Raw genomic sequence first — 27,330 nt, forward strand, 5'->3', positions numbered from 1 at the left:
TATATTCATTAAAAAAATGAATCGCACATTGTCACGCTTTTTCCATTTTCGTAGTTTACAATTAGAATTAGGATGACATTGATATAAGCTACATATAATTCGAGGTAGACACTGTCAATGAGAAATAATTGGTTGGTCCATTGAGCTAATACACCATAAGCACAAAACTGTTCCATTAGGTAGTTTAAAATACAGCTGCAGGTCAAAACGCAAGGTTTATAAGGATTAGACGCCCTAAATATTAATTTTTGTCCCTTCAAATTTTTAATTTGCCTAGGCTTTTTATGCATTATTAATTTCAAAGTAGGCTAATTAACCCATCAAGTAAATTCTAAAACAGTTTACACATTGTAAATGACAAATGATAACCAAAATATGAAACATAGTACGTATTATACCAGGGGTTATTCAACTATAGACTAGACAGTAGACACTAGGACGAATGTCATGCCGCCCCTTGTGCCATTTTAACGTGAAAAATGTAGTATTTAAGCATAAGGTTAAGGTTTTACATAGATATATGTAAAATAGATATATGTGATAGATATAAACGGTTTTATGTCATAACTTTATGACAGACAGACAGATAGATAAATAGATTCTGAGTTCTGTGGCTGTATGTTGCTCTCTGCTGGTCAAAGTTGATAATTTCCTGCTATAGTCTGTCAAATAGATCTGCGTTTATACGAAATGCATCACATATATATTTCTTTTAAAAGTCACATTTTGGATTAAAAAAAAGAGTATTCAATTAAAATAATGATGCTGAGCGTATTGAGAATGATTAAATAAAATGGTCTCTTTAACAAATATTTGTATTTATGAAAATTCCAAAAGTGTTGACAGATTTAAAAATAAGGGAAACTAGTTCAAACTTTATTTTAATATAGAAGAATAAATTTTGATTTCTTTAATAGCCTAATTCTGAAAATACTGTGTTAAAACATGGGGTGGAAAGTTATTTTTTTCTGATATTCACATTACACATTTTTATAATTGTGCAGAAATTTACCCTCGACAGGGTTGTGTTTTAAAAATACCTAAAAAATATTACATGAATAAAATAACGTACAATTGGTACTTCGTTATTCCAATAAAAAAATGCATAAATTAAATGGAATTATAGGCATATGTTACTTGTCATATGATCTAAAACGTTTTAGTAAGAGAGTGCAATATATGACAGAAATTGCGTGTGTTGTACCCGTGCCCCGCTGTTTTCCGGATGTTTTCATCGCGGGCGGTAGTGATCCCTTACAGCCCCGACACTACACGCAGTCCGGGAGGTGAGAGGAAACTGTACAGACTGAGGTCGCTTAAGAAGCTGAGCGGCAGCATCATGGCGGAGCACATCGAGCCTCCGGTTCATACCCAGAGTCCGCAACCGGTGCCGGCGGCGACCTGGCCAATTACCCGAGAGTCCTACGAGCTGCAGGAAGTCATCGGTGAGTGTCAAACCGTCTGATCGCCGCTTGCGCCGTTTTTAATCGGTGCCACCGGCAGTGCTTATAGGGAAGCGGGGGCCTACCGGCTTTTTTCCGATGCATGTCCTCTGTCATGTACAGCTTAGCAATGCGGATGTTTGCAACCGCAGTATTTCGCGTAGCTTCTGAGCTTATGCCATCTTATGGCGTACCATTGTATAAAAAGTGCAGGCATTAGTGTAGAAATGCGAAGGAATCAGATTGTCACTCGGGGAAAATATGTTCTTTTTTTTTTGGGGGGGGGGGGGGGGGTAGTGTAATGAAAAGGGGGGGATTTTTGCGGAATAATATCACCTCAAAGGCACGTGGAAGCTGCATGGGAGCAGAAAATTAATTTGCTGAAATTTGGATCGGCCCAGGGGGAGCGTGTCCGACCGGGCCAGAGAAGCCGGTACCTTTATAACGGTATACCGGCTTTAGGACGCTGCTAATTCGCAGCACGGCGCTTGTGGAAACTGCCAGTTCACGGTGAAGTTCACAGACCCCCCTGTTATTACTGTATGATTCTTATTGCAGATTTTTGACAATAATTTCGCTTTCCACGCTCCGCGCGTCGCTATAATTAACTTAACGCCACAGTTAAAATAGCGATTATTTTTTAAAAATAACGGTCACTGTAACGTGCAACATTTTGCATTTATTTTAGAAAAACGATATCGGTGAACCGAGAGGAGGAAAGAAAATGCTGGCATTATGACATTTATAATATAGATAATTTAAATCGGGTAGATCGGTTCACATCTTCCGAGCGTGGTCAGATTACCCTGATCTGTCACTAGCGCAGTAATATTGTCATGATTAGTGACGGCTGCAAGGAAGTGTCTGGCGGAAATGATGTATATGCTTATGCCCACGGGTATTAAGCAATCTCGTAGGTCTTAGGCACTGTCACGGACAGGGACGTGGCTTTTGTGCTCTATGCTATTATGTGTCCACTTGTTTCACAGTGTCCTCTTATGAAGTTGCCTTGCAGCGATGCTCATTACTTCCCCTGCTGGTGAACGCCCGCTTTGCATTTCTGTCAGTCGTACTGGCGCTGTTACGCGACAATCTTCACCTGCCTATCCCTCCAAAAAAAGTTGAAAATATGTTATTTAAACATAATTTAAATGTATGAATATAGTATATTTAGAACAATATGTTCTGGCTACCTTAATGCATTTTCTATATAAATGTGCAGCTATGAAAAAATTATTCCCAGAGATGTGTTAGGGGTGTACATTGTAACTAGCCAAGTTGACAGTAAAATACTCCATATCAGCAATGATATGGGTTAGCCGTCTTGTTTGCGGTGTCGCCTTTCTTCTTATCTGTCCATAGCAGTTAACATGTTTTTTAGCAACGCACTAAGAATTCTAGTATTTCACAGGATTATATGAGTCTGTACTCCAGTACCCCAATATGCTTTGTGTAGGTCAGTTCCTGTTTCTACTGCTGCCACATTCAGTCTAAAATCTGCATGGTTTCTTTCACTGTTTCACTGTTACAGCTCCTCTGTAAGGAGTCACGAAGTACCTGCATGTTAGCCGTTTCCTGGAGTTTGACTTACACAAAAATGTTCTGAGGGCAGAATGAACAATGATTGGTTCAGGGAGACAACCAATGAAATTGCAGAGGAGGTGGGTCCAAGCAACTAGAGGAGGTGGGAGCACGACATCTGATTGGTTGGTCCCGTCTCCTCAAGTTGTTTGGATCCACCTCGTCTACAATCTCATTGGTTAACTCTCTGAGCCAGTCATTTCTCATTCTGCCCTCAGAACATTTTTGTGTAAGTAAAACTCCCAGGAGCATGTTAGCCAGAACCCAGGGTCCTGCACAATGGTCTGATGGTGAATGATAGTGAGCATTAATATTAAAGTTGTCTGTGGTGCTGCCTGTTTTAAAACACTGCTTGTTGGCTGTGGTTGCAGGCAGTGGAGCCACAGCCGTTGTTCAGGCAGCTCTGTGCAAGCCCCGGCAGGAGAGGGTGGCCATAAAGCGGATAAATCTGGAGAAGTGCCAGACCAGTATGGACGAGCTGCTGGTGAGCATCGCTCCCCAGGAGTCTGCTTGGTTTGCCTGTGCTAACCCGAGTCCCTGAGGCTCATTAACTCTAGTAACTTATCAGAAGAAACCACATTCCCCAGTCACAACCACAGTCTGTGTGGGAGACCCCACACGTTTCCAATTCAAATGAAGAAACAAGTGGGCTGTGTGAAATCCTCACCGTCTCACAACTGCCTGATATAAACCCAAGAAAATAATTACACTATATTATTATTTGTATTAATAGCAAATTGCCTGTAACTAATAGTGTGAACAGTTGAAAAAATAAAAAAAACTTTTAAAACAATCTTTGTCTCTTTAAACAGAAAGAGATTCAGGCAATGAGTCAATGCAGCCACCCCAATGTGGTAACATATTACACTTCCTTTGTGGTGAAGGATGAACTTTGGCTAGTAATGAAGCTGTTAAGTGGAGGTAAGTTTTTTTTCTATTGTGTCTACTTTGCATGCTGGGAAGCTATGCTTCATTTTTCTCTTCTCAAGCGAGTTATTGCAATAAAACATTTATACACCGTAGTAGTACTTTTTAGATGCGTGTCTGATGTTTATGGAGAGCTTTTATTTTATTTTTGGAGGTTTTATTTTAGCACATTTGCAATTATTTAGCTGACACTTTTATCCATAGCAACATGCCAGTCCCTAGAGCAACTAGCGTTAAGGGCCTTGATCAAGGACCTAATGGTGAAATCACTTAACCAGGCCTGGGATATGAACCGGTGGCCTTCTGATCACAGCCAACACTGCCTAACCTGCTCAACCACACACCATCCTGAGGGAAACAAGAAGGAATGGATTTTCTTTGTTGTAGATTGGCGTTCAGTCCTTGGTGTGTCTTATGCCTTCCTGTCTGTGGCCATTTCACACAGGGTCCATGCTGGACATGATAAAACACACGTTCAGCCGAGGGGAGCATAAGAACGGCGTTCTGGAAGAATCCATCATCGCCACCATCTTAAAGGAGGTGCTAGAGGGCTTAGACTACCTGCACAGGAACGGACAGATCCACAGGTAAACCGCACTTTCCATCGTTTAACATTGCTTTCAAGGTCCATGCTTAATTTAATTTACTATAATTTACTATAAAACTGAATTGACCTACTAACAATTTGCTCGCAGTGGCATGTTTTTAGTGTAAGGAAACAGCCATTATAATGTAAACAGACTAGTATGCTAACTATGACATTATGTAAGCTTCATACCATTCACTGAATAACACATGTACAGACTTTCAGCACAAATGTTAACATTAATTCTTCGGTTCACAGTTCAAAAATGTGTAACGTTGTTATTATTACTATTAAGTTATTATGATGAAATGTAATTGAATAGGTGCTGAATTGAGTTGTATTATTTCCTCACTGTACTGTGTTTGACTTTACCCACTGTCTACCAGCTCTCTGCTGCTGTCAAGGGCATACAGTGCCAGCCCCCCTACCCCCCTACCACCCCCCCCCCCCCCCCACCCCCAAGGCTCTGTGCTGCTAACAATAGCCATCTAACTCAATGAGCAGCTACAACAGGAATCGATGACAGCACTCCAAAGTGGGCTGGAGACTCTGCATAACCTGTGTGTGTGTATGTGTGTGTGTGTGTGTGTCATGAAAATGGTCATAGGGACGTGAAAGCTGGGAACATTCTGCTGGGGGAAGACGGCTCTGTCCAGATAGCAGGTAAGGGGGGGGGCAAGGAGCCATTTCACACATTTCTGTTCTGTACTCTACGGCTGCTGCTGGCATCCGACCCCTACCATTCCTCCTCTTTACTCTAGGGGGCTCCAAATGCACTATGACCCATTGCTGACCTGCCCAGTATGGCGGCTGGTGTCACTTAACCCTAAGCCAGTGTTTCCCTACCCTGCCTTCAGGGTCCATGTTTTTGCTACCAGGAACTGTAAGGGAGCAAAAATGTGGACAGTCTGGGGGTCCCTGAAGACCGGGTTGGGAAACCCTGCCCTAGGCAGTGGGATTTTATTCCAAATATTCTTGTAATATTCTTGGGGTTTCGTTGCCTTGTACTTGTACATGTGTAATGACAATAAAGTTGAATCTAATCTAATCTAATCTAAATCCCAGTAACTTGCTGCAGAGCACTCCGAAAGTTGTGCATGTGAGCATCTTCCAAAAAGTGGTTTATGTCTGTTTCAAAATTTTCATTTTCTGAAAACACATCAGTTTTCTCTTCCCTTTTATGAGGGCTTTGAGCGAGTTACGACTCATGGTTCAGGCCCAGCGAACACCGCTAACAGACACACTTTACAGATGCTCTTAACGAACGTCCCTGCAAGCACATTGCTCACCCACTGCAGGGGGGGGGGGTAGTGTGTGACTCAGCATGTTAGGACACTGTGCCTGTGGTTGGAAGGTTCCTGGTTCAAATCCTATTGTCAGCAGCGTGGTTTCATCATTGGGCCTTTAACACCACGATAGCTACAGGGACCGACAGTCATTTGTATGCTGCTTTGGAGAAAAGTGTCTGCTGAACAAATAAATGATAACCATGATATTTTTGGGGTTAGTTTCCCTGATATTCACAGAACAGTTTTGTTTACTAATGCATCCTAACAGCATTGTGACTGAGATTCTGTCTTTTTTTTTCTAAACAAAAGAAATGACAAAACATATGTTATAAAGAGGTATGAAAACCTTTAGGGTCCTAGCCAGAAATTTTAAACATATTTGCATGATAAATATGCTGTATCTTAACCTCTCGTAGTTTATCATGCATAATATGAACTGAATGAGTGAGATGCTTAAAAGAAGGTGGCATAACTATTTAATTAAACTTTGCAATGTTAACAAGAGCCAAAACAAACATGTAGCATTTTGACTTTTTGTAATTACTTGGGTGAAAGTAGAGTTCTGTACTGTAACATTTATATTGCCTTGCAGAATTATCCAGATTTACCAATATGGCATGCCTTTCTGAGAAGGTACAAAATTGTGCATTGAATATTTTATTTTAAATTTTTAATTTTCCTGGCATGTACTGGGAAGTAAAGCAGAAAGGAATTGATGACATAAAGATCGAGAGCCTGACTTTCGGTTCTTCTGGAGGCTGGAGGAGCTTCACGTCTTCTTGATTAAGTCTCTGTCAGCCTCAGAACGTTCCGGAGTGCTTCTGGGCAGGTTTCTTCATGCTGTCTTAGGCTGCATTGAGTTTATTGACAGCAGTTTTCAGGCTGTTCCTCAGACACTCGCCAGGCCTGGGGGGCAGAGCTTTGCTGAGCCGCTCAATCTCGCTCGTGGACATATTTTAGCCATCCCATCGAGGATTGGGGTCTGTGCGGCGAAGTCTGTCCTCTTTCCTGTCAAATGACATGTCGCGGTATCAAGAAAGGCAGACGCCGCTGGGAACAATCACTCTCGAAGGTGCCACAGAACCAAGGACGGAACACCTGGGTGAACCTGGGAAACATAGCCACAGGCTGAAGGTCTTTGTTCAGACGAGCCTGGTTGGGATCTTCTTGCTGTAATTTTCGATTCCTCTGCTGCGAACGCTTTCTCAGATTTCGGAGTTAGCGCATTCCTGGCCACGGGCGGAGATGTCACCCGGAACAAGGTCCGGAAGACGTTTGTAGGGACACCCTGCTGGATGGCGCCGGAGGTGATGGAGCAGGTGAGAACTCGTTGGATGGTTGCAATGGTTGCAATGGTTCTGTGCCCCTGAAGCCCCTGTTGGTGTCCCTTCAGGTACGAGGCTACGACTTTAAGGCGGACATCTGGAGTTTTGGGATCACGGCTATTGAGCTGGCGACCGGCTCTGCGCCATATCACAAGTACCCCCCCATGAAGGTGTGTGGGAGTGGAGCTGGGGAGGGGGGGTAGGTGTGGGGGTGGAAGCAGCTGCTCGTTTCACCCCTTTCTCCTATTTACCTTCCAGGTCCTCATGCTGACATTACAGAACGACCCCCCCATGCTGGAGACAGGTGTGGAAGACAAGGAGATGGTGAAAAAGTATGGCAAGTCCTTCAGGAAACTGATAGCTCTGTGCCTGCAGAAGGACCCCACTAAAAGGTTTGTGCCCCCCGCCCCCCAAGATTGTTTGGCTAATGGGTTTCCTTTCATGGCTGAAGAGCGATGTCAGGCAGTTGCATGCAGGGAAGCTGACAGCAACGGTAAGAGGCTGGGTATTGGGAGGGGGGGCATGGACTTCCTGGGTAAGGGAGGGTGTCAGGTTACATGCGAGTTCAGTCGCTTCACTTGTGAACGATAATATCCTTCCTGTTTTTTCTCTCAGACACACACACACACACACACACACACACTTCATGCTGCATGCTGTAGTAGACATTTCACTTATACAGCATATGTTTCTAGCTAAAGCAACATACATTTTGAGATTTTGAGAAAACAGTCATATAGTCCCTGGACTCACTGGGGTTGAGGACCTTGCTCCATCACCCAGTGGTGACATCACTCTGCTGACCCGGGGATTTGAATCAGCAACTTTCCAATCACAGGCACAGGGTTCTAATTCACCACCCTGAACACCCCAGATTCTCATTCTGGTCCTTGGTGTTTCCCCTTGCACTGAAGCCAAACATCAGTCATTTGCTTTTTGGTCCTTTCCATCATTTTGGTTAAACCTGTCTGCAGTTCCATTCCAACTCTTTCCTCACATCTCACCTGTAATCACACACACCCTCGAGCAGGTCATGCAGATGCAAGCTCCGAAAGAGACACTCCCATCATCTGACTGACTGTTTCTTCAAAATGGATCAGTTAGTCTGTTGACTGGTGCTGTTAAGAGCAGAGCCTTACAGTAATCATTTCGACAGCTCACCCATTATTTTCAGATTATTTCCTTTCCAAAGTTAATCCGGCTAAACTGCTCAAGTCAAGTTTCCGGGGGGTTCAGCGGACGCTTGCATAGATGCCAACTTCAGACTTGTCCTGACAGGAACTCTTGAGGGGCTTCTGCCAGCACAACGCAGGAATTTCTTTGTTGTCTTCTTGTTGATGCCCAGGGTCATATGAATCAATGCACAGCAACTCGGTTGATTCTGTCAAAACTATCAACCCTTAGCCCCAGCCGTGGGTCTTATAGACTTTGATGGTTTTTGGCCTGATCTGGGCTTTGGAGAAGCCTGTAAAACCAGAAGACAGCCATCGAGTACAGCCATCCATCATCTACCCTTCGACTGGGATATGTCTTCATTTCTCTACGTGTTTTTCTTTAGGCCTACAGCAGCAGAGCTCTTGAAGTGTAAATTTTTCCAGAAGGCTAAGGTACGCTTTGTTAATTTATTGATTGGTTTTAATTTGTCCTATTGCCGGTGGTGCTGAAGTACCGTGTGGAAAGCTTGGTTAAAAGTTTCGGTCGCCAGTCTGGTTCCGTTGATCGTTCCTGTGCCACCATCCTCACACAGCCATTCCTCATTTTCCCTTTTGCAGAACAGAGAATATCTGATCGAGAAACTGCTACAGAAAGCGCCGAACATCACCCAGAGGGCCAAGAGGGTAATGCTTCCTGACGAAATATTGCTTCCGAAGCCTTATTGAGCGACCTGCGGCTAATTGTTTAGTGACTTTGGCTCCCGAGAGCTTAGTGTTCGGGGCGGTGCTTAGCCTGCATATTCCGGCCTCTCGGCATCCCTCCCGGCCCTGTAGACCTCTCGCAGGTGGAGAGGTAGCGGCAGCAGCTTAGGAACCAGCTGCAGCCAAACTCAAGCCCGCCCCTTGTCGTTACGGCGATGCCCACAGCGACTCGTCTCGTTGTGTGACATCCAGAACCTACACAAGATAACGGACAGCTACACAAGATAAGGGACAGATTCGGCAGATGCTTCAGGAAAGCAGTAGCATGTTGTAGCTGTAGCATGTTGTAGCTGTAGCATGCTGTAGCTGTAGCATGTTGTAGCTGTAGCATGTTGTAGCTGTAGCATGCTGTAGCTGTAGCATGTTGTAGCTGTAGCATGCTGTAGCTGTAGCATGTTGTAGCTGTAGCATGCTGTAGCTGTAGCATGTTGTAGCTGTAGCATGCTGTAGCTGTAGCATGTTGTAGCTGTAGCATGTTGTAGCTGTAGCATGCTGTAGCTGTAGCATGTTGTAGCTGTAGCATGTTGTAGCTGTAGCATGTTGTAGCTGTAGCATGCTGTAGCTGTGGCATGCTGTAGCTGTGGCATGCTGTAGCTGTAGCATGTTGTAGCTGTAGCATGCTGTAGCTGTAGCATGCTGGTTTCATTTGCATGATAATCTAAGACTGCTGGTCCCGAGTCTAATGCAGTCTGATGTGCTTGCAGCAGAGATACGTCCAAATCAAAAACATGACATTTCTGAGCTTGTTTGTGCCCTCTTTCCAAGATTTTTTAAAATAACACTAAAGAGTCAAACCCAGAATTGAAATAATTATATTTCTGCCAATTTGCCTTCGTCTTTCATAACTATATAAGCACTTTTAATAATAATAATAATAATAACTATAATAATAATAAGGTGCTATAATTTTTAAGTCATTAAAGATGTTCAGTAACCAGATAGTATGATCTCACTTGTTCACTTTGTCAGGATTTGGGCACGTCAAGCAGAATCATCACGTCTAGTAGGAGTGATGACATTTGAGATCTTAATGGTGTTTTGAGTCATTAATGATATTTTGTGAGATATTGGTGAGCTGCCATACATGTGTAAGGATCTGGTCCTGTGATGTTTCGTTAGCATGCGGGCGGGATAGCAGCACAGCTCAGGGTGACCTTCCTGATCCAACCCACCTTGACCTTTAGAGATGGGAGTTAATCACGTTTTGGCTGGCGGAGGTTGACGTGATGGCTATTCGAAACGCAGAATTCAATCTGCAGCCTTTCACTCTGCAGATTCTCCAACTCCGGGGGGGGGGGGGGGGGGGGTCATATATCGTCAGTGTGACGTTGATTCATATGTGGAGCTTCCAGATGCCAAGCCCCCCTCCGCCTTCTCCAATTCAGCTGTCACCTCTCTCCCTGTAGCCACCTTACAGCTACACTCAGCCCCCCTGCCAAAGCCCCCCTCCTGACTGATTTTAATGAAAGTGTCTCGCTGTGGCTTTATTCTCTGGAGTGGTGTGGGAGACTAGCAGGCCATGATGTGGGAATGAAACATTGAGAGGGTCCCTCTGGATCCTCTGCGACATTAGTCATGCACAGACAGCGGGAACATGGCAGCTTGACTCTGTAAAACGTATGCATGTGATTTACAATCCATAAAAAAGACTCGGGATTATCGGCCTCATCCAGATACCTTTAGTGGATGTCATTTTCCCTCTGGCCAGCAGAGGTCGCAATAGCCCCTGTATTGTGGTCCTATTAGAAATAGTTCATTATTACATCCACCAGAGTAAGTGATCAAAGATAATGATATTCCAAGTGGCTGACACCGCTGAATGTGGGCTGCTGTAGTGGCTCAATTTTTATGTGATTGAAAGGTAAGGGAAACGGCATAGATCAGGCAAATTATTTTTTATGCCACTGAGCACAAGCTTCCATTTTGATTATGCTGCGCATAGAGATAAAAGGTGCAAACCGAAGGCGCCGCGGTTTACAGTTTTTTTTTTTTTTTTTTTTTTTTTTAAATCGTATTTTGTTTTATTTTGTAGACCTAGCCGCTGATTGCCGAAACGCGTCCTTATTAACATGTGCGCATGGTATTTCTGAATGGCTGATTATTGGATGGTGCAGAGTAAAAAAAAAGAAAAAAAGACATGTAGACATCTCATCTATTACGCCGCAGTCGATCCGTCCCCGTGGAATTAATGCATGATTATCATGCGTGTATATAATGCATGTTTTGTGGGAGATGATGGGGCTATTTTTGTCCATGAGTATGTGCACGTGACTTAATTGTACTAAAAGTATCTGTGCAGACCATGTTTTTTAATGAGAATCCACAGAGTGCCAACGGGTCTGGGGGGTGGGGGGGTAGGGGCGATATACTGGATAGCTTGATTTAGGGGTGCATTTATGAATAAGTATATCATGGTATATACAAGTATTTTTAAGCAGCTTTTATTTCTAGTGTTGCTGTCATTATATTACACCCCCTTATCCTCAGGTGCGGAGGGTGCCGGGTTCGAGCGGGCACCTGCACAAGACAGAAGATGGAGACTGGGAGTGGAGCGATGATGAGCTGGACGAGCGCAGCGAAGAGGGCAAGGCGGCGGTGAACCAGGGCAGGGTGGGTCTGAATAGTGTGAGGTGGGGGTGAACCAGGGCAGGGTGGGTCTGAGGAGTGTGAGGCGGCAGTGAAGCAGGGCAGGGTGGGTCTGAGGAGTGTGAGGGGGGGGTGAACCAGTGCAGGGTGGGTCTGAGGATTGTGAGGCGGCAGTGAACCAGGGCAGGGTGGGTCTGAGGAGTGTGAGGCGGCAGTGAACCAGGGCAGGGTGGGTCTGAGGAGTGTGAGGTGGGGGTGAACCAGGGCAGGGTGGGTCTGAGGAGTGTGAGGCGGGGGTGAATCAGGGCAGGGTGGGTCTGAGGAGTGTGAGGCGGCAGTGAACCAGGGCAGGGTGGGTCTGAGGAGTGTGAGGCGGGGGTGAACCAGGGCAGGGTGGGTCTGAGGAGTGTGAGGTGGGGGTGAACCAGGGCAGGGTGAGTCTGAGGAGTGTGAGGCGGCGGTGAACCAGGGCAGGGTGAGTCTGAGGAGTGTGAGGCGGCGGTGGGTTGCGGCTTTGGGGGTGAAGTGAAGGAGAGAATCAGCCTTGAGCTGGGACACATGAATACCCTGACTTTCGATGATGTCGGCGTCACTCGCTTAGCCTTCACTGTATCCTGATTACTGTTTGTAAAAAGGACGGAACATGTTTGCAATAGAGGACAGAAAGACAGGAACATGAAGCCTCTTTTTCTGGCCTGGGGGAAGGGGGGTGATAAGTCAGCTGACTTTTATCTGAAAACTGGTTTAAGAACAGAGGAACACAAATGGAAACCAGTTAGAGACAAGTTTAAACCAGGACAAAGTCGGCATGTCTGCACAGAGGCTGATGTGAATATGCACTGTACTGCAGTTCTTACATCATTATGAGTCAGTGCAGAATAAAAATTTAATGGAATGATATTAGATTTCCTGATGAGGAAGTCAGGCCTGCTTTCTGTGTTTCTTTGAGATTTTATGTGACTCTCAGTCTGTTGGGTATCATTCCACAGGCCGGACCTAATCGCTTTGTTTATTTGCCATTTCAGTCCCGGAGGCTGAGAGACGACAGAAAAGATGTAAGTGCTCCCTCTGTGTTAAACCGCTGATGCTGTAATGAATTTGGTCCATTCAGGAAAACCGCAGAAGCGAATGGCAGTCACGCGTCAGCAGTAGCTGTTGTGGGTAATTATTATTTGTAATTACGCATTGCGTTAGGGGTAATGGGTTTTTTTTTGCACCAGTGTTTTTACCTTCCGGGTAATTTGCGTCTTGCCCGGATGGCTGTCGGAGTTCACATGTGTAGCAGAGTGATGCCAGAGGCTTTGCTGGATGGAAATCCCCTGTTGCATTCTTCTAGAAGCCCTCTGACCTCGCAGCGGAGTCTTTTTCACACCTGTCACTGGGCGTGAAGGAGGCTCACCGGGGTCGATACGTGTCAATAAGGCAGTTAGCTCACAGAAGCTGTTTTTTTCTGCGGCCCCCGGCTTTGTAGGCGGACGAGGGCGGGGCTACTGTGTTGACGTTGATGCCCCTTCTGTGTCAGCTGAGCTGATGCGGTGCCTTTTTCTCGGCTGTTTCAGGACGAGGTGAACGCCAACAACGTAGCGATGCAGGGACTTTCCATCCAGCACCCCCAGGTGAGCCCATCGCGAAGCGTTTTTGTGGGGGATGTTTTTCTAAGCTCTGTTCTCTGTGATGCTTTTAAAGGTACATTACTTCTATATAATTGGGGTCGTTATATGTCGCCGTGCCCCTGCAGTAACCGTTTGCCTGCCCATGCACTTCCCCGACTTGTGGGATCACCCCGCTAAACATACCTACACCTTCGCAAAATGCTGTCGGACCCCCCCCCCCCTCCCTGAGAGACTTGCGACGCGACATTCCGACTCATCGTAGCTGGAGGACACAGAGATATTAAGCATCGACATATATATTTTTTTTATGACGACTCCGCCGTTACGCACCAAAGTCAGCCCACTCTGTTCTTACAATTTAGTGCTTCTTCTGATACAATTTTTTTTGGGGGGGGAGTGGTAGCTGTTAGTTTTGTGGACAGTTTAATGGGTTTAATTCAACAATACCATAAGGAGGATGCATTTATAGCCATAAAAGGATCTACAAATCCACCCTGAATAAAACCCTGGTGCTGATTAACAGAGTATGTTATCAGATTAGCAATGGTGACAGGAACTTAGTGTTTTCTCTTCCTCCATTCCTCTTTCGTCAAGGTCCAGCCTTACGAGTGCCTGACGGAAAAACAAGGCCAGATCTCTGTCAACATGGTCCTGCGGTTGAGGTAAGTTGGACCGTCTGTGCTCTTTCTCTGCCGCGATCGAGCGCCAGTTCAACTCCTTTGTGCGGTCCTGGCTAAGGTAGCCGGGATGTGGGTGTGAATTGGTGGGGGGGGGGGTTGTTGGTCTGTTGCCCTGATTGATGGTGTCTGAGTAACTGTAAGGGGTCCATACCGTCCCAGACACAGATCGGGCTACTAAAGCGCTTCCCAGTAACCCCACGGTTTGGGATGTGAAACGAGAGCATCATCCATTAAACTTGCCATCATTTTGAAGACGTTAAGACCTCGGCCCTTGAAAGTACGTTACTTGACACATTACTGGTATCATTAAAGGAATACACTATGCACTGTGTTCAGTGAGGTTAGCCTGAGGAGAACTGTCCAGGTGATAAGGACGCACTAATGGACAGTCCCCCGACCTGAAGGGGGCAGTGTTCAGACACAAAGGGCATGTATGTCGCATGTCACCGTCAAGTGTCTCTCGTAGTAGCCTAAGGATCCTGACAGACTGTATCTTTGCATTCTCACACACACACACACACACACACACTAGCGTTCCAGCTGTCGTCTACCCTCATTTCCTCCGCCTTAATTAAATTGACTTACTTCCAGAAGAAATTACAGAGCCTCGCTGCAGGTAGCAAGTAGAGAATGGCTCGCAATAGGGTCTTAATTTTCATTAATGGTAAGAGTGTGTGAGAATGGCCTCCTGTCTCACGATGCTGCACCTCTATAAAGCTAATTGTATGCTTAATTTGGGTGAGACTGACATTCTGTGGCTTGCTCAGTTGCTGTGGAGAAAATCGCTGTGGAAGGTGCCTGGGTCCAAGCACGATTCTACGCCGGTTCTAATTGCATGGGATAGGAAGCGCATGCACATTCACCCTGAATTGAAGTTCTGCAACGCTGAGCTAGCGATTAATGGTCTCAGACTGTGTTTAAAACAGACCCTTCATGCTTCCACATTTTACCAAGTGGTTTAGAAACACTTACACACACACACTGGAATGGGCTCTTGGTCTTTCTTCCTTGGCATTTAATCAGGATGATTAAACAGAGTGTATAACCTTCCTCTGTTTCTGATTTGCATAGGGACTGATCTGTAAAACCGTTTCTTCTTTTTCATTACTAGTGTCATAAAGGATGGTAACCAGTGACTAAATAGTGGCGTGGCTTTCCTACTGAAAGTTTTTTTAATAATTAATAATGCATTTTTTAATAGCCATCAACAGGGTGAGTCAGAAGGCTTAAATATTTATGTGCGTTCTGAGACCTAGAAAGTTCTCTCCTGCTATTGGGGGAGTAGGGCATGTAACCCGAGGCTCATTTTCTGAGGGGGAGGGTGCAGCCGGCCCGGCCCCAGGCTATAAATGCCTCGGAGCTTGCAGAGATCGGTGGCGTCTCCGTTCGTGAGGGGCCGCGGGTTCAGTCCGGGGTCGGCACCGGCTCTGCAGGGAGGCCCCTGGCTGCCACGTCTTGATCGGCAGACGCGTGGAAGCAGGTGGCGGCAATGTCATCTCTGTGTCCTTCCAGGAGCATCTTAACACCCTCCTGTGACACCCTTAGAGGCACAAGGTGTGACATCGGGATTCGGAGTCATTATGGGGTCTCCACTGCAGTATCGCCAGTATGAACTCCCTGTCAAACGTCGTGTGTGCCTCATCGGCTTAGGCCAAAAAAGGTTCAATACATGCACCAATGCAAGCCAAGAGCACCATCTAGTGGTGTAAAAAAATACAGCAAATGGTTCATGAAGCTTCATTTGGCCATCATTAGTAACAAGCCTACTGTTCCCTTAAAGAAGGTCCTTAACCCCCCCCCCCCCCCCCCAAAAAAAAAAAAATGCTCCAGGGGCGCACGATAAATGGGCTAACCCTGTGTTTGGACTCCAAGCTTCGCTCTCGACTGTGTATCTCTTCAAAGGAGAGCAAGATGGGGTATATGAAAAGGATCATTCCAGTGTGCTTGTGCAAGCACAGCATCATTTCAGAATGATGAAAGTAAGCAGGAGCCAGAGAACATAGGCAGTGATGTCAGGCATATAGAATTATTGGCTGTGTGATTCAAATACCGCACAAGCGTACAGTGACCCAGCGAGGTGTGAATTGCGCTCTATGAGTCAAAAGGCTGTGGAGCATTTAATTCATTCATTCATTCATCCATCCATACATTCATTCATCCATTCATTCAGGTATTAGTTATTTCATATTGCAAAGGTTTGCAAACACATTAAAAGATCTGTGCAAGACCAAGATGCCCACTGCCCTGTCATGACCATCAGCATATTGTAGTCTGTTTGATGTAGACTGTATTGCATCATTTTTTCTGCACTGGCTTGATTTATAAATTTTCTCGGCTCATATTACGCCTTTCTCTGTCCAGGTGGCCACTTTCATCTTTTTTGTTTTGGTGGTTATAGTGCGTGCAGCTGGGATGAGTAATGGTCGATGAGTGATCGCTTTTATGCCGGGGTGTGGAAATCCCAGGCCCTTGAATACAACGCTCGATTGTGCTCACAGTGGCCCCAGGAGGGAGAACACGTGAGCCTTGGGTGAGGAGCTCAGCCAGAGCCAGGTCCAGATGTGGGGTTTGGAGCCAGACGGCCTCTCGCTCGGCTGTCGCTCTCCCCGCTTCGTGTTTCGCCTTCACCTCACACCAGCCGCTTTTAATTTAGCTAGATCTTCACCCTCACGGATGCCTGGTTTTATCTAACAGAGCATTATCTCTTTTGGGTCGTTGTTTTTACACATTCTGATTTTGCTCAGACATCTGATTCAGGGCAGAAAAATTCACTGCGCGTTCGTCTAGACTGTGGACAAATGGAGAGAAAACCGTTTCTTGTGCACGAAGACTGCTAATATTGACTGGGATGCAGATTTTCTAGCCATTTTTTTTTTGTGTGTGTCAATTTAGTGCAGTTTCTACTGTAAAAGTAACATTATGAGGAACACTGGTCCTGTTAAGATTTTCAATATAACGAATGCGTTTCCTAAATAGACAAGAATAATAAAGATCTTAAAATAATAAAGATCTTGGTAATAAAAGTCTTTAAATCCCTGCCCTTAAAATGACATCTTAGTCTGTAATCCAGACATACTCCATAAAGCAGGGCTATTCACATCACGGTCCTTGAGGGCCGAGCACTGCTGGTTTTCCAGCCTTCCTTTACCTGTCAGTCAGGTGTGAAGCCTCTGACCAATCAGAATCAGTAATTATGAAACTAATTACATGGGAGAACTGAAAACACGGCCTGGATTTGGAATCGAGGGCCAGATTTGAAGAGCCCTGTCATAACGGGTGTTAAAAAGTTGCAAAAGCCAAAACTGACTGGTTAACCATCTTCAGTCAGCTATGCTCACTAGCTGCCCCATGGTAACGTTGAATCCTCCCAGCCGCAAAGTAGGAACCAGTGACAGTGATGTGTTCATTTTACTTCAGTCATTATCCATTTAAAGCAGCATGTTTTTTGTGTGTATCCTTTTAAAGCATGACACCCCCCCCCCACCCCCCGCGCCGTACCTGATTAAACTCAGCCCAGCCTAGCTTGATTTAGAAAGCTGTTTAGCCTGGCTTTAAGTTGCACTTTTCAGTTTTCTACTGGAGAGTCTCCGAGTGTGATTTTTTTTTTCCATGAGAAAAAAAATGGTATTATTACAATATAAGAAATGGCTGTAGCTATTTCTGGTTAAGGAGCAGTATATTGATAAGAACTGTATCCTATCAGGAGGCTACTTTAAAAATGCTGCAATTCTGTGTTTGACAGAATGGAATTGGCTACTTGGTAAATTAAATGAAAGTCAGATAAATTTTCGGTATACCAATCCATGTTGAGATAAAAATACAATATACTTCTTAATCATTAAAAATAGAGCATATTCAGTAATAATGAGATGTACAGTATGTTCATTAATCATGAGAATCAGTTATGAAATACAATCATTAATGTTGAGATTAGTCCATCTATCATCCAGAAACGGGGCGGGGGGGGCAGGTGTCCGTGGTAGGAGAGCAGACCCTAAATGGGATGCCAGCCTGTCACCTGACACACACAGGCACCTATACATAATAACACTCTATGGGCAATTTAGAGACGGCGCCCCCTGCTGGTTACCATGCCACCGCTATATTGAATAACGTAGAGATAACTATAGGCTACTTCCTGAGTGACTGCATCATGCGTGGTCGCCGGGGAAAATCCCAGCTTCAGCGCGGAGCGTACAGCTCTGGGGAATGGCGGCGCGCCGAAGATTAATGCCTCGGCTGGGGCCGTCAGTCGTAATCCTGCATGCCTGGCTTCCCCATTACCGCACCGCTGACATGCCTCTCTTCAGGCGTGACCTCCGGCAGTCAGAGCACGCTGGCCGTGCCCCCAGGACAGGGAGTGCCCTCCTGGGAAGGGCCACGGAGCTCAGGGGGACTCAGACCGGCTCACGGAAGAAGTCCATTGGCCTAGAGAGAGCCCACGCCATCACTTACACGGGTGTCTTGCGATCTGCCCATCTGGGCGAAATGGATTTCCTGAATTATCTGAGTCAGCAGACTTTCTTTTTTTTTTTTCTCCGTCTTGACGAGTAGCATACAGTATAAATTGCTAGTATTTCCTTTAAGGAGTTTATCCAATTACTCAGGCTTAGCACTTCACATGAATCTCCTGTAGCGTATGGCGGTGGGTCCCTTTCAGGGACCTGAACTAACTCGCTGCCACAAATCTGCTTCTTTAAAAACTCACCCCTGTATTTGGGTCGTTGTTCTTCCTCTTCCGATTTGGCTTTCCCTTCGAGGGAGACAGAAGCAGAGAAGTATTACATTATGTCATGTTACGGCCGCCCAAGATCTTACAAGTCTTACATGTTGCCCTTGTCCTTTTTGGTTTTTGAAACCCTCCTCCATCTGGCAATCCACTTATTTCCCGTGGTGCCCTTTGACGGGTTTGATTGTTGGTGGAGCGTTGAGCAAGGGTGGAGGGCGGTGAATTTGCGGGCTGGAGCTCAGCCTCAGGGTGCGTGATTGCAGGGCTCTGACAGGCACGGGATACACACCCCCCGATTTCCCAGCCGGCCCGCGGTGCCGAGATCACATCGGCCCTCGGCTTCCTCCTTGCACTTTAGTAGGCCTCAGGGCCCCCAGAGCTACGCCGTTTATCCCCCATCAGAATTTGCCTGAGCTGCGAACTGACGTAATCCCCAGCTAAGAAAGCTCACGTACATCGCAGTGGGAGCACAGCCTCCTCCGACTGAAACCCGTGTCTCAAACAGAGGAACTCTGCCAGACCCCATTAGCCACCGCCAACCTCATTGACCCCGTGTGTCTCTGCCTGGATATTTCCCCATGTCTGGAGTGAGGGAGGGGGTCGATTCAGTCCGCAACTCTCGTGGGATGCCTGGCACATTCCCTGAGGCGTGTCACTATTCCATCAGGACTGAGAGTGGGTCCAGGGAGCTGTAAAGTGTTTGTGCTTGACGAAAAGAAGCAAGACAGAAGTTTGGTCGGAGAAACACTTGGCAAAAACAGCAGAAGTGATGGCTGAGAGATTCTGTTTTTATTGTCGGACAGTTTATTGTCAAACAGTCACCTCCCCTATGCAATGAAAATCTTGTCCTATCTCGGCACCGGTAAACACGAATTAAATGCAAATTACAAATCTCAAATACAATTTAAGGTGCTTACAGTAAGACAATATGATTACAGATAATAAGAATAATTAGGTAGACACGATGCAATATAACATAGTAAAATGTAAACACAATGCAAATATTGCACAGGACTGGACATTTTCTGGAATACAGATTAATTTCTGTGACATCTGTGTTTGTTTGCGGCAGCATTATGCCACACTGCCGGTATGGCTCCGCAGTGCCCCCCCCCCCCTTTGACACCTCACTGGCATTCTGCCCATATCCAGCCTCCACCGCTCACATCCATCCTCCGTCTCTCTCTACCGGCCGACCAGCAGCTGCTGACTGTGACACCATGGATGTGGTCTACAATCTGCCAGCTTACTCAGACCTGCTTGGAGATCTGACTCTCTGATGGACTCCGACTATGATGGCAGTGTGTGCCTTGCTTTTATTAAAGCTGGCTGATTTTCTGTTTTCAACCACACACTCTTGTCAAGTGGGGTGACTGTTGTGAAAGGCGTTATATTAAAATAAATTGAATTAACTGAGCCGTAACGAGACCTTCTTGCATATTATCAGCCTGTACGATTTCGTACTTTTGCACATGCACATGTGAGCATTCGCTGATGACGTTGGAAGATGAGATGTCTGTATCCCCGCTTATGTATGACCCTGACATGGTCAGGTGACACGTCACCAGCCCGTTGTGTCACTTCAGGGGCAGGGCCACAGGGACACTGGCCATAGGTGAAAGCTGATTTGCCCCCGAGGGGCCCCTCGTATGTCACCCACTGCGGTGGTGCTCTCTGTTCAAAAAAGGGCTCAATATGTGTCCCAAAGCAAACCAAGAGCACCATCTAGTGGGGTCAAAAAATACAGCAAATGGTTCATGAAATTTAATTTGGCCATCACTGACTCTAAGGTTTGCCCTTCACATGAATTATGCCTCCGCTTGTGCCCCCTGCCTAGAATACGTCACTGACTACAGGGTGTAAATACTCCTTCCTCCATGATGGCCATTTGGAGATTTGGAAGCGGATGCCGAACGCCATTTCTCCCTGCTGATTTCCAATCCCGCTATTTCCCAGAATCCTCTGTGTGGCACAGCACTGTGCTCGAGGGGTTTGACGCAGCTCCGGGGGACCTCGCCACACTCGCTGGTACAAATTGCCCTCACGCACCGTAGTCTGAATACACACAGTGAGGCAAACTCTGGCTATTCAGCCTGAGTAATGAATTACCTGTGTCTTGTTGCAGTCTAATCCTGCTCCCACTGCGTTTGCTGCCAGCAGTGGAGATGCTCCGATAGAAGCACTCCAAACACTTAGGAGAGAATAATGTCCTTATTGCTCGACTCTAACCTCATCAGCGGACGCGTCCCTGTGTGAAACGACGCTTGTTTTTGATGTTCAGCTCGCGGTGAGCTTGGATGGCCTGTGGTGAGGGAGGGGGGTGCAGTGGCATTGGTGGTGCACTGCAGTTATGGGCTTTTTTACCCTCATCATAACACCCACATAAACACAGTAAACCTGGAGTCCTGTGGAGGGATTGCTGTCTGTCATATATATGAGGCAGCTGAAAGGATGGGGGTGGGACACTGGGCCCAACTGAAAGCTGATTGGCCCCTGGAGTGCCCCTTCCCTGTCATTCACCGATTCAAAACATAGCATTGGCTAATGGTATAGTTGGGCCCTCTGTATGAATTACGGCCCCCAACCTTAAAAAATCCTAGAATCGCCCCTGAATAGTGGAAACTCCCTCCTTTCCCCACGGTCAAGCAGGTGCCTGCAGCCCTGCCTGTTTAAAAGGTACATTTATTTGAAGACACTGTCCAGGTTCCTTACTCGACGTACATATTTTGTCAGAGCCTGTGAGGACCAGCCTGAGGTATGCGCCTTCTATAAATAACATTCATCTGTTATGTACGACAGGCTGTATTTTACACCCCACACATAAAACAGCGAGCAACAGGCTGCGGGTGTTATTAATCAAAACTGTAGTATATCACCGTGGGCTGTTTGTCGCTTAACGCGCATCACTTCAGCTTCTCCGCCGACGGGCTTAAGTACATATATAACATTTTCCTAACGTGTTGCGGATGTTATTCTTCAATCCTGGCTGGTTGCCTGCTTGCCCTCATAACCAGGATATCTGAACTTCACGGTTTTGTCGAGAAAGCTGAGTTTTAGGAAGACCAGCCATCCATGTTATCTTGGTGAGGATCATCTTGGGGATCAGGAGCTTATCCCAGCAGCGCAGGGCATGAGGTCGGGGTTCATCCTGAGCCAGGAAGCCCGTTTATTAAGAATATATTTTTATTGTTTTGTTTGTCAGGAACTCCAGAAAGGAACTGAATGACATCCGATTCGAGTTCACACCAGGCAGAGGTAAGATGGTGAAAACACGGTGTGTGTGTGTGTGTGTGTGCGTGCTGCATGGTCCAAGTATACATAACATTGTGAGGGCCATTTTTTTGGTCCCCACAAGGGGAAATTCAATTTGATAAAAACTGCAATTTAATAAAAATCTGCAATAAAAACTAAAAATGCTAGAAGTCTTGTATTTTGTTTGGTTACTTATGGTTAAGGTTAGGGCTGGGTAGGGGTTAAGGTTGTCATGTTGGGATTTGGGTTTTGCCCATAGAAAAAAATGGACGGTCCTCATAAAGATATTTGTGTGTGTGTGTGTGTGTGTGTGTGCGAGCGGGTTTACCTATCCTTATGGGGACATAATTTTAAAACTCTATTTTATAAAAATCAGTGACTGCTATGAAAAAACTAAAAATGCAAAAACTCTTGTATTTTGTTAGGTTACTTATGGTTATGGTTAGGGCAGGGTAGGGGTTAAGGTTGTCATAGTTAGCGTTAGCATTTTTCCCATTGAAATGAATGAGCGGTCCCCATAAGGATATGTTTACCCTACATGTGCGTGCGTGTATGTGTGTGTGTGTGCGCACGTGCATACGATGTTGTGTGAGGCAATGTCTGCGAGTGCTAATCTCATGGCTGGGGTGAGTACATCCCGTCACCACGGAAACGCAGTGTTGTTCCCCCTATACTCCAATTCCCGTTACAGACACAGCGGACGGCGTCTCCCAGGAGCTGTACTCGGCTGGACTCGTCCAGGGTCACGATGTCGTCATAGGTAACCTCCCCCTGCCACCCCACCCCCCCAAAACCCCCCGATCTCTTTCCCGATCTTCACGGTTTGACGTGCTTCGGATCGATCCCTAACTCGCGCCGCAGTCTGAAAAAGCGCATCGACCCCGTCTGACGGCAGAATCGTTGATCCCTCCAATCATCACGTGCCTCTCTGTCTGACCTTTCAGTCGCCGCTAACCTCCAAAAGATCGTGGACGACCCCGTTACCTACAAAGTGTTGACTTTTAAGTTGGTGAGTAGCTGTGTGTCGAATGTCATAACTCCTGATCCTCTAACTGTTTCTTTAAATACGTCCCGGATCGTGCACAGGAGTCCTCAGGGAAGGGTAGCATCCTCATGTAACAGTTTATCCTTTATGCTTTCAGTAAGAATCTTCTACAATGAAATAATATCATTCTGGGGTACATTCTAAGCAAAACAGTAGCCCCATTCTTGTAAGATAAGATAAAATAAGAATCTTTATTGTCACCACACACAGAGGAGCAAAATTGCATTTGGCAGCACCCCAGCCAGCAGTACAATAATATACATAGGCAAGGACAATAAATATAGATACACACATGGATAGACATAGACACACATAATATACAAAGTATGAGACCAGAAAGGTGCATCTATCCATCCATTTTCTATGCCTGCTTGTCCTTTGCAGACACCAGAGACATGTGTACAGTGTTTGTGAAGCAGTACAGCATGCTTGACTATGTCCTTCTCTGGAGAAGCTCTTTTATCTTCAGATCCATCTACACAACCATCTAACAGCAGTTCTGAGTCCTGGGAGCTTGTTAGAGGACAGAGGTGTTGGTCTGATGAGGAAGCGCTTTGGTCCACTTCTCATCCTTAAAGCATGGCCAGTGATTTGATGGAAACACGACTCATAGTGTCTAGGTCCCCACTTTGTGCGAAATGAATCGCTTATATCTACCCAGCTATGGGGAACCAAACATGGGAGTCGGTTCAGGTCTGATATTTCGCTGCATTTTGGTGTCAACATTATTTGCAGATGCACAGTTAGATTGGGGAATAAGCGACTGGGATGACATCTGAAACTAACAATGCAAAATTCAATTCAGAAATCCCCATCATATCTCCTTTGGCCGAAGCCGCCGGCGATTGCGTGACGGTGGCAGCAATCCAGGGGACCTACAATGGCCACAAAAAAAAACAGGAAAATCAGGCGGCATACACAGGGGCAGGGCCACAGAGGCATTTGGCCCAACCTAAAAGCTGATTGGCTGCCAGAATGGTCCCTCCCCTGTCACTCACCAATTCAATACATATCATTGGCTAATGATAAGGTTGGCCCCTTCACAAGAATTATACCCCCTTTTGTGTTTCCCCTCCTTAAAAAATCCTTGAATCAGCCTTATGTAGATTTGTGTCATGTAACTCGGGCTGGCGCTGGCTGGACTGTCAGGGGACTCCCTGAAGCGACGAGGCGTCGCTCCCAGTGATGGAGAGATGAGGAGAAACAGAGAAGGCTGTCTCTGGCCACTGGTCCAGGCTGTCCGTCTCCCCATCTCAGAAACCCCTCCCCCCCCAGCATGTGGACATGCTGCCTGGCTTCCAAACATCGGCCCCCCACTCGCTACTCAATACAGGCCGTCTAGACCACCAGCGCCTGGGGGCGCGGGTGGAGGGGGGGGGGGGGAGCAAATTTTTAGTGGCTGAGCACAATCTGCCCTCCCAGCAACAGCGATTTGAAGTGACACTGCGCCCCCTCCAGGAAGGGCAGGGCATCACACTTTGAAGAGACGTTATCGACTTGCTTTCATAGCCCTCTCCCAGCAATCTTCAAGCCTACCTATTTATTTGCCTGTAACATGTCCTCACTTAAGGCCAGGACAGCAGAATAATTAGTTCAGTTGTCATCCACATTAAGCTCTTACCCTTCCTAATATAATAAAACCCCTATTTAATCTCGCTGGCTTTTTATGTCTTTCTCTGTCCTTTTAAAGTGGTGGAGGTTGATGTTAGGTTTAAGCTCAGTTAAACCATCCCCCCCGCATTATCGTGCTGCTCCAGTCCCTGATACTCGTAAAAACACACACTGTAGACCTGTGAGCCCCCTCCCTTCCTGACTAACCTCTAGAGGAGCACACTGCAGGTTTACATGCTGGGGGGCATCCATCACCCCTCCCTCCGCCCCCAGAATGCAATCTTCCGTGCGTACAGCCAGCTGCTCTGCTCCCCACAGCCTGTTCGTTCTCCTCCTTAAATACCGGCTTAATCTCCCCGATTCCGCTCGCTCAGTGCCACCCGTCACGCTTCGGGAGCGGCGTTAGTCACCGCCGTGTCTGAGGGGGAGTTAATTTTAGCTCGGCCCCGGTGACCGATCCAAGTGTTACTCCTGTCACCCTGTCCCTCCACTGGTGGTCACTCTGTTGAGTTGGGCTGTAGCAGGAGTTTCTGTCGTAACACCCCCCACTGGTGGGTCACCAGTATCAGCCGGGCTCTGTAATTCAGTCTGCATTAAATGTTTTGTTTTTCCTTTCACAAAGTCAGTGTCATCCACTAAATAAAAAGAAAAGTAGCAAAATCAACAGAAATATGTCACCTTTAATTAAATCCTTACCTGTCTGAGAAAAGATCCCAATTTCCACTGAAGTATCTTTATTATTATTACTTTGTAAATGTCCTTGTCTCTCTAAAGTTCTGATTACAGCAATTAGAAAATGTGTAAATGTATATGTGTTTGCGCGATGTGTAAATTTCCTTTGAGAGCATGATTTTAATTGTCAAATTAACGTCTACTCTTAAGCACACAGAAACCGCTAAAAAGGATCCGCATGCATTTTGTCATTTGACCTGGATTAACAGGCTATTTCTGTCAAATTTTATATAAAAACATTTTTGCTGATTATATGACCATTCCAAGTAGGATTTTTCATGCTGTGATTTTTTTTTTTTGTTTTTATTTATTTCTTGACTTTGTTCCAAAAAGCATTAGTGTGGGCAAAAGACCAAAAAAAAAGGGACTGATTGAAAATGGGTAGTAGGATCCTCGGGAGACATCAAACTCCCCACGCTCACACACATGCTCTCTGTGTCACTCCCCCCTCCCCACCCCCCCAGGCCTCGGGCTGTGACGGCACAGAGATCCCGGACGAGGTGAAACTGGTGGGCTTCGCTCAGCTGAGCGTCAGCTGATGCCTTGGACTCCAACACCCTCCTCCCCACCCCCACCACCTTGCCCCCACCCTCACCTGCTCCAGGCCGGTGACAAGGAGGGGCAGCCTTCCAGCCCTCAGACTGAGCACAAGGAGGGAGATGGAGAAGATGCACCTTTTCAGCCCAAAAATCCCTTCTGCGTTGTACCTCCGCCGATTGCCAGCAGAGTGGCGCCAGCCCCCTGCCCCCCCACCAGCCTCCACCCTGCACTGTCACCCCTTGCACCCCCCAAAACCAGGATCTGAAAGAGCAACCTGCCGAGGTTCTCAGGGGCTAGTACTTATTTCAGCAAATTAGCGTAGGACTTTTAACACATTACCTCTGCTTACCATGTAGCACTCACTGTTATTTATTGAATTCCAGGCTGCCGTTTTTGTTTTTTGTTGCTTGTTTTTAAAATTTAAACTGAAACAAAAATCAGTCGCTTCTCAGACACGCGACTGGCTGGTCAAAATTCCACACTGGGTCCGAAATGTACAACATGTCGACATATTCTATATTAACCGTTGCTCTGTTACAACTGTGATCACAAGTCAAGGAACCGTAATGGACATAGAAGTCAAGGAATGAAGGGAGAGTGAAGATTTGCAGGCTGCTATTTCAGAAGTCAGTGTTAATGCTTCAAATGCTGAAGGTGCCTTGATTATTTTTAATGTGCCTAAGAATGTAGAATGCCTGCAGTGGATTTCGTAAATGCATTCGTTTCAAACCGCCACAGTGATCCCGCTGACGTCATTTCAAAAGTAGTGTTTGCACCTCAGCAGCAACGAAATAAAATTGAAGCCTCTTTTGCACTTTTATTTTTGCGGACGGAGTATTTGCACCTGGCCAGTTTTTAGCCCTGGGACAGTCTGTGAATTTTAATTATTTTTACCTGTAGGCTTCGTCCTCACCAATATTGCGCTGTTTTCGGTCACATGGTCGCACGCGTCACGCTGAACGTCAGGATCTGTGCTTCACGTTTTGTCTTGTTTGCCGAAATAGATACTTTGACCGAGAAATTAGCCTCCAAAATGGATTACTATAAAGTATCCGCAAATTCAACTCAATGACAACATTTGAATGGACCCCTTTGCAAATTCGCTGAAAATTTTCAGACGCAGCTGCTGTGTGATATTAACGGATATAAACCCTTTTGTCGTGAGAGGTAAGCTACGCTGTTTTCTATACGTGGGACGTGTATAGAGGCGTGCTCTGTCCGCTAATTAAACCCATTCCATTTCTGTACGTGGCTAATCACAAATGTCTACAGAAGGACAACGGATAATTGCTGTTAATAAACCTGTAAACAACGTGCCTGGTTATCGATTCGTTTTTTTTCTTTCTTTTTTGTGAATTTGTTTGAATGTTTCCAGAGTTGCTTTTAATTGCCTGTCAATGAAAGTTTCCTTTTTCACTTTCTGTGCTGACACTGGTAACTCTGATCCTGCCCGGAAAATTCCTTCAGCAAGTCATG

The 27,330-nt window shown here is 46.0% G+C and overlaps 2 protein-coding genes across 5 annotated transcripts in view; one reads left to right on the plus strand and one right to left on the minus strand.

The window, feature by feature from the left end:
* The first annotated feature begins 1,239 nt into the window (after window positions 1–1,239).
* Window positions 1,240–27,168, plus strand: stk39 (serine threonine kinase 39). 3 transcript variants are annotated; one of them, XM_072700512.1, is made up of 18 exons: window positions 1,240–1,445; window positions 3,395–3,507; window positions 3,836–3,944; window positions 4,396–4,537; window positions 5,144–5,199; window positions 7,035–7,144; window positions 7,219–7,320; window positions 7,409–7,542; window positions 8,709–8,757; window positions 8,923–8,988; window positions 11,554–11,676; window positions 12,678–12,707; window positions 13,212–13,268; window positions 13,860–13,927; window positions 21,877–21,929; window positions 22,618–22,686; window positions 22,871–22,935; window positions 25,779–27,168. In XM_072700512.1, the coding sequence occupies exons 1-18, from the start codon at window positions 1,340–1,342 to the stop codon at window positions 25,851–25,853; spliced, it is 1,527 nt and encodes a 508-aa protein (XP_072556613.1). In that variant the 5' UTR covers window positions 1,240–1,339; the 3' UTR covers window positions 25,854–27,168. The 3 variants fall into 3 exon arrangements, with proteins under 3 accessions (XP_072556613.1, XP_072556615.1, XP_072556614.1); XM_072700514.1 differs by lacking the exon at window positions 1,240–1,445 and adding an exon at window positions 1,838–1,952; XM_072700513.1 differs by lacking the exon at window positions 1,240–1,445 and adding an exon at window positions 2,126–2,481.
* The window catches only part of b3galt1b (UDP-Gal:betaGlcNAc beta 1,3-galactosyltransferase, polypeptide 1b), a 105,091-nt gene continuing 100,797 nt past the window's right edge, over window positions 23,037–27,330 (minus strand). The window contains exons 1-2 of one of the 2 annotated variants that reach the window (XR_011982971.1): window positions 24,790–25,760; window positions 23,037–23,846 (exon numbers count right to left, since the gene is read on the minus strand). The gene's annotated coding sequence lies outside the window, so the exon portion shown is untranslated. Of the gene's footprint in view, window positions 23,847–24,789; window positions 25,761–27,330 lie in introns of those variants that run through there. The other variant, XR_011982970.1, reaches the window with a different exon arrangement.

Source organism: Paramormyrops kingsleyae, chromosome 16 (genome assembly GCF_048594095.1).
Source record: "Paramormyrops kingsleyae isolate MSU_618 chromosome 16, PKINGS_0.4, whole genome shotgun sequence".
In the NCBI taxonomy this organism is placed as follows: domain Eukaryota; kingdom Metazoa; phylum Chordata; class Actinopteri; order Osteoglossiformes; family Mormyridae; genus Paramormyrops; species Paramormyrops kingsleyae.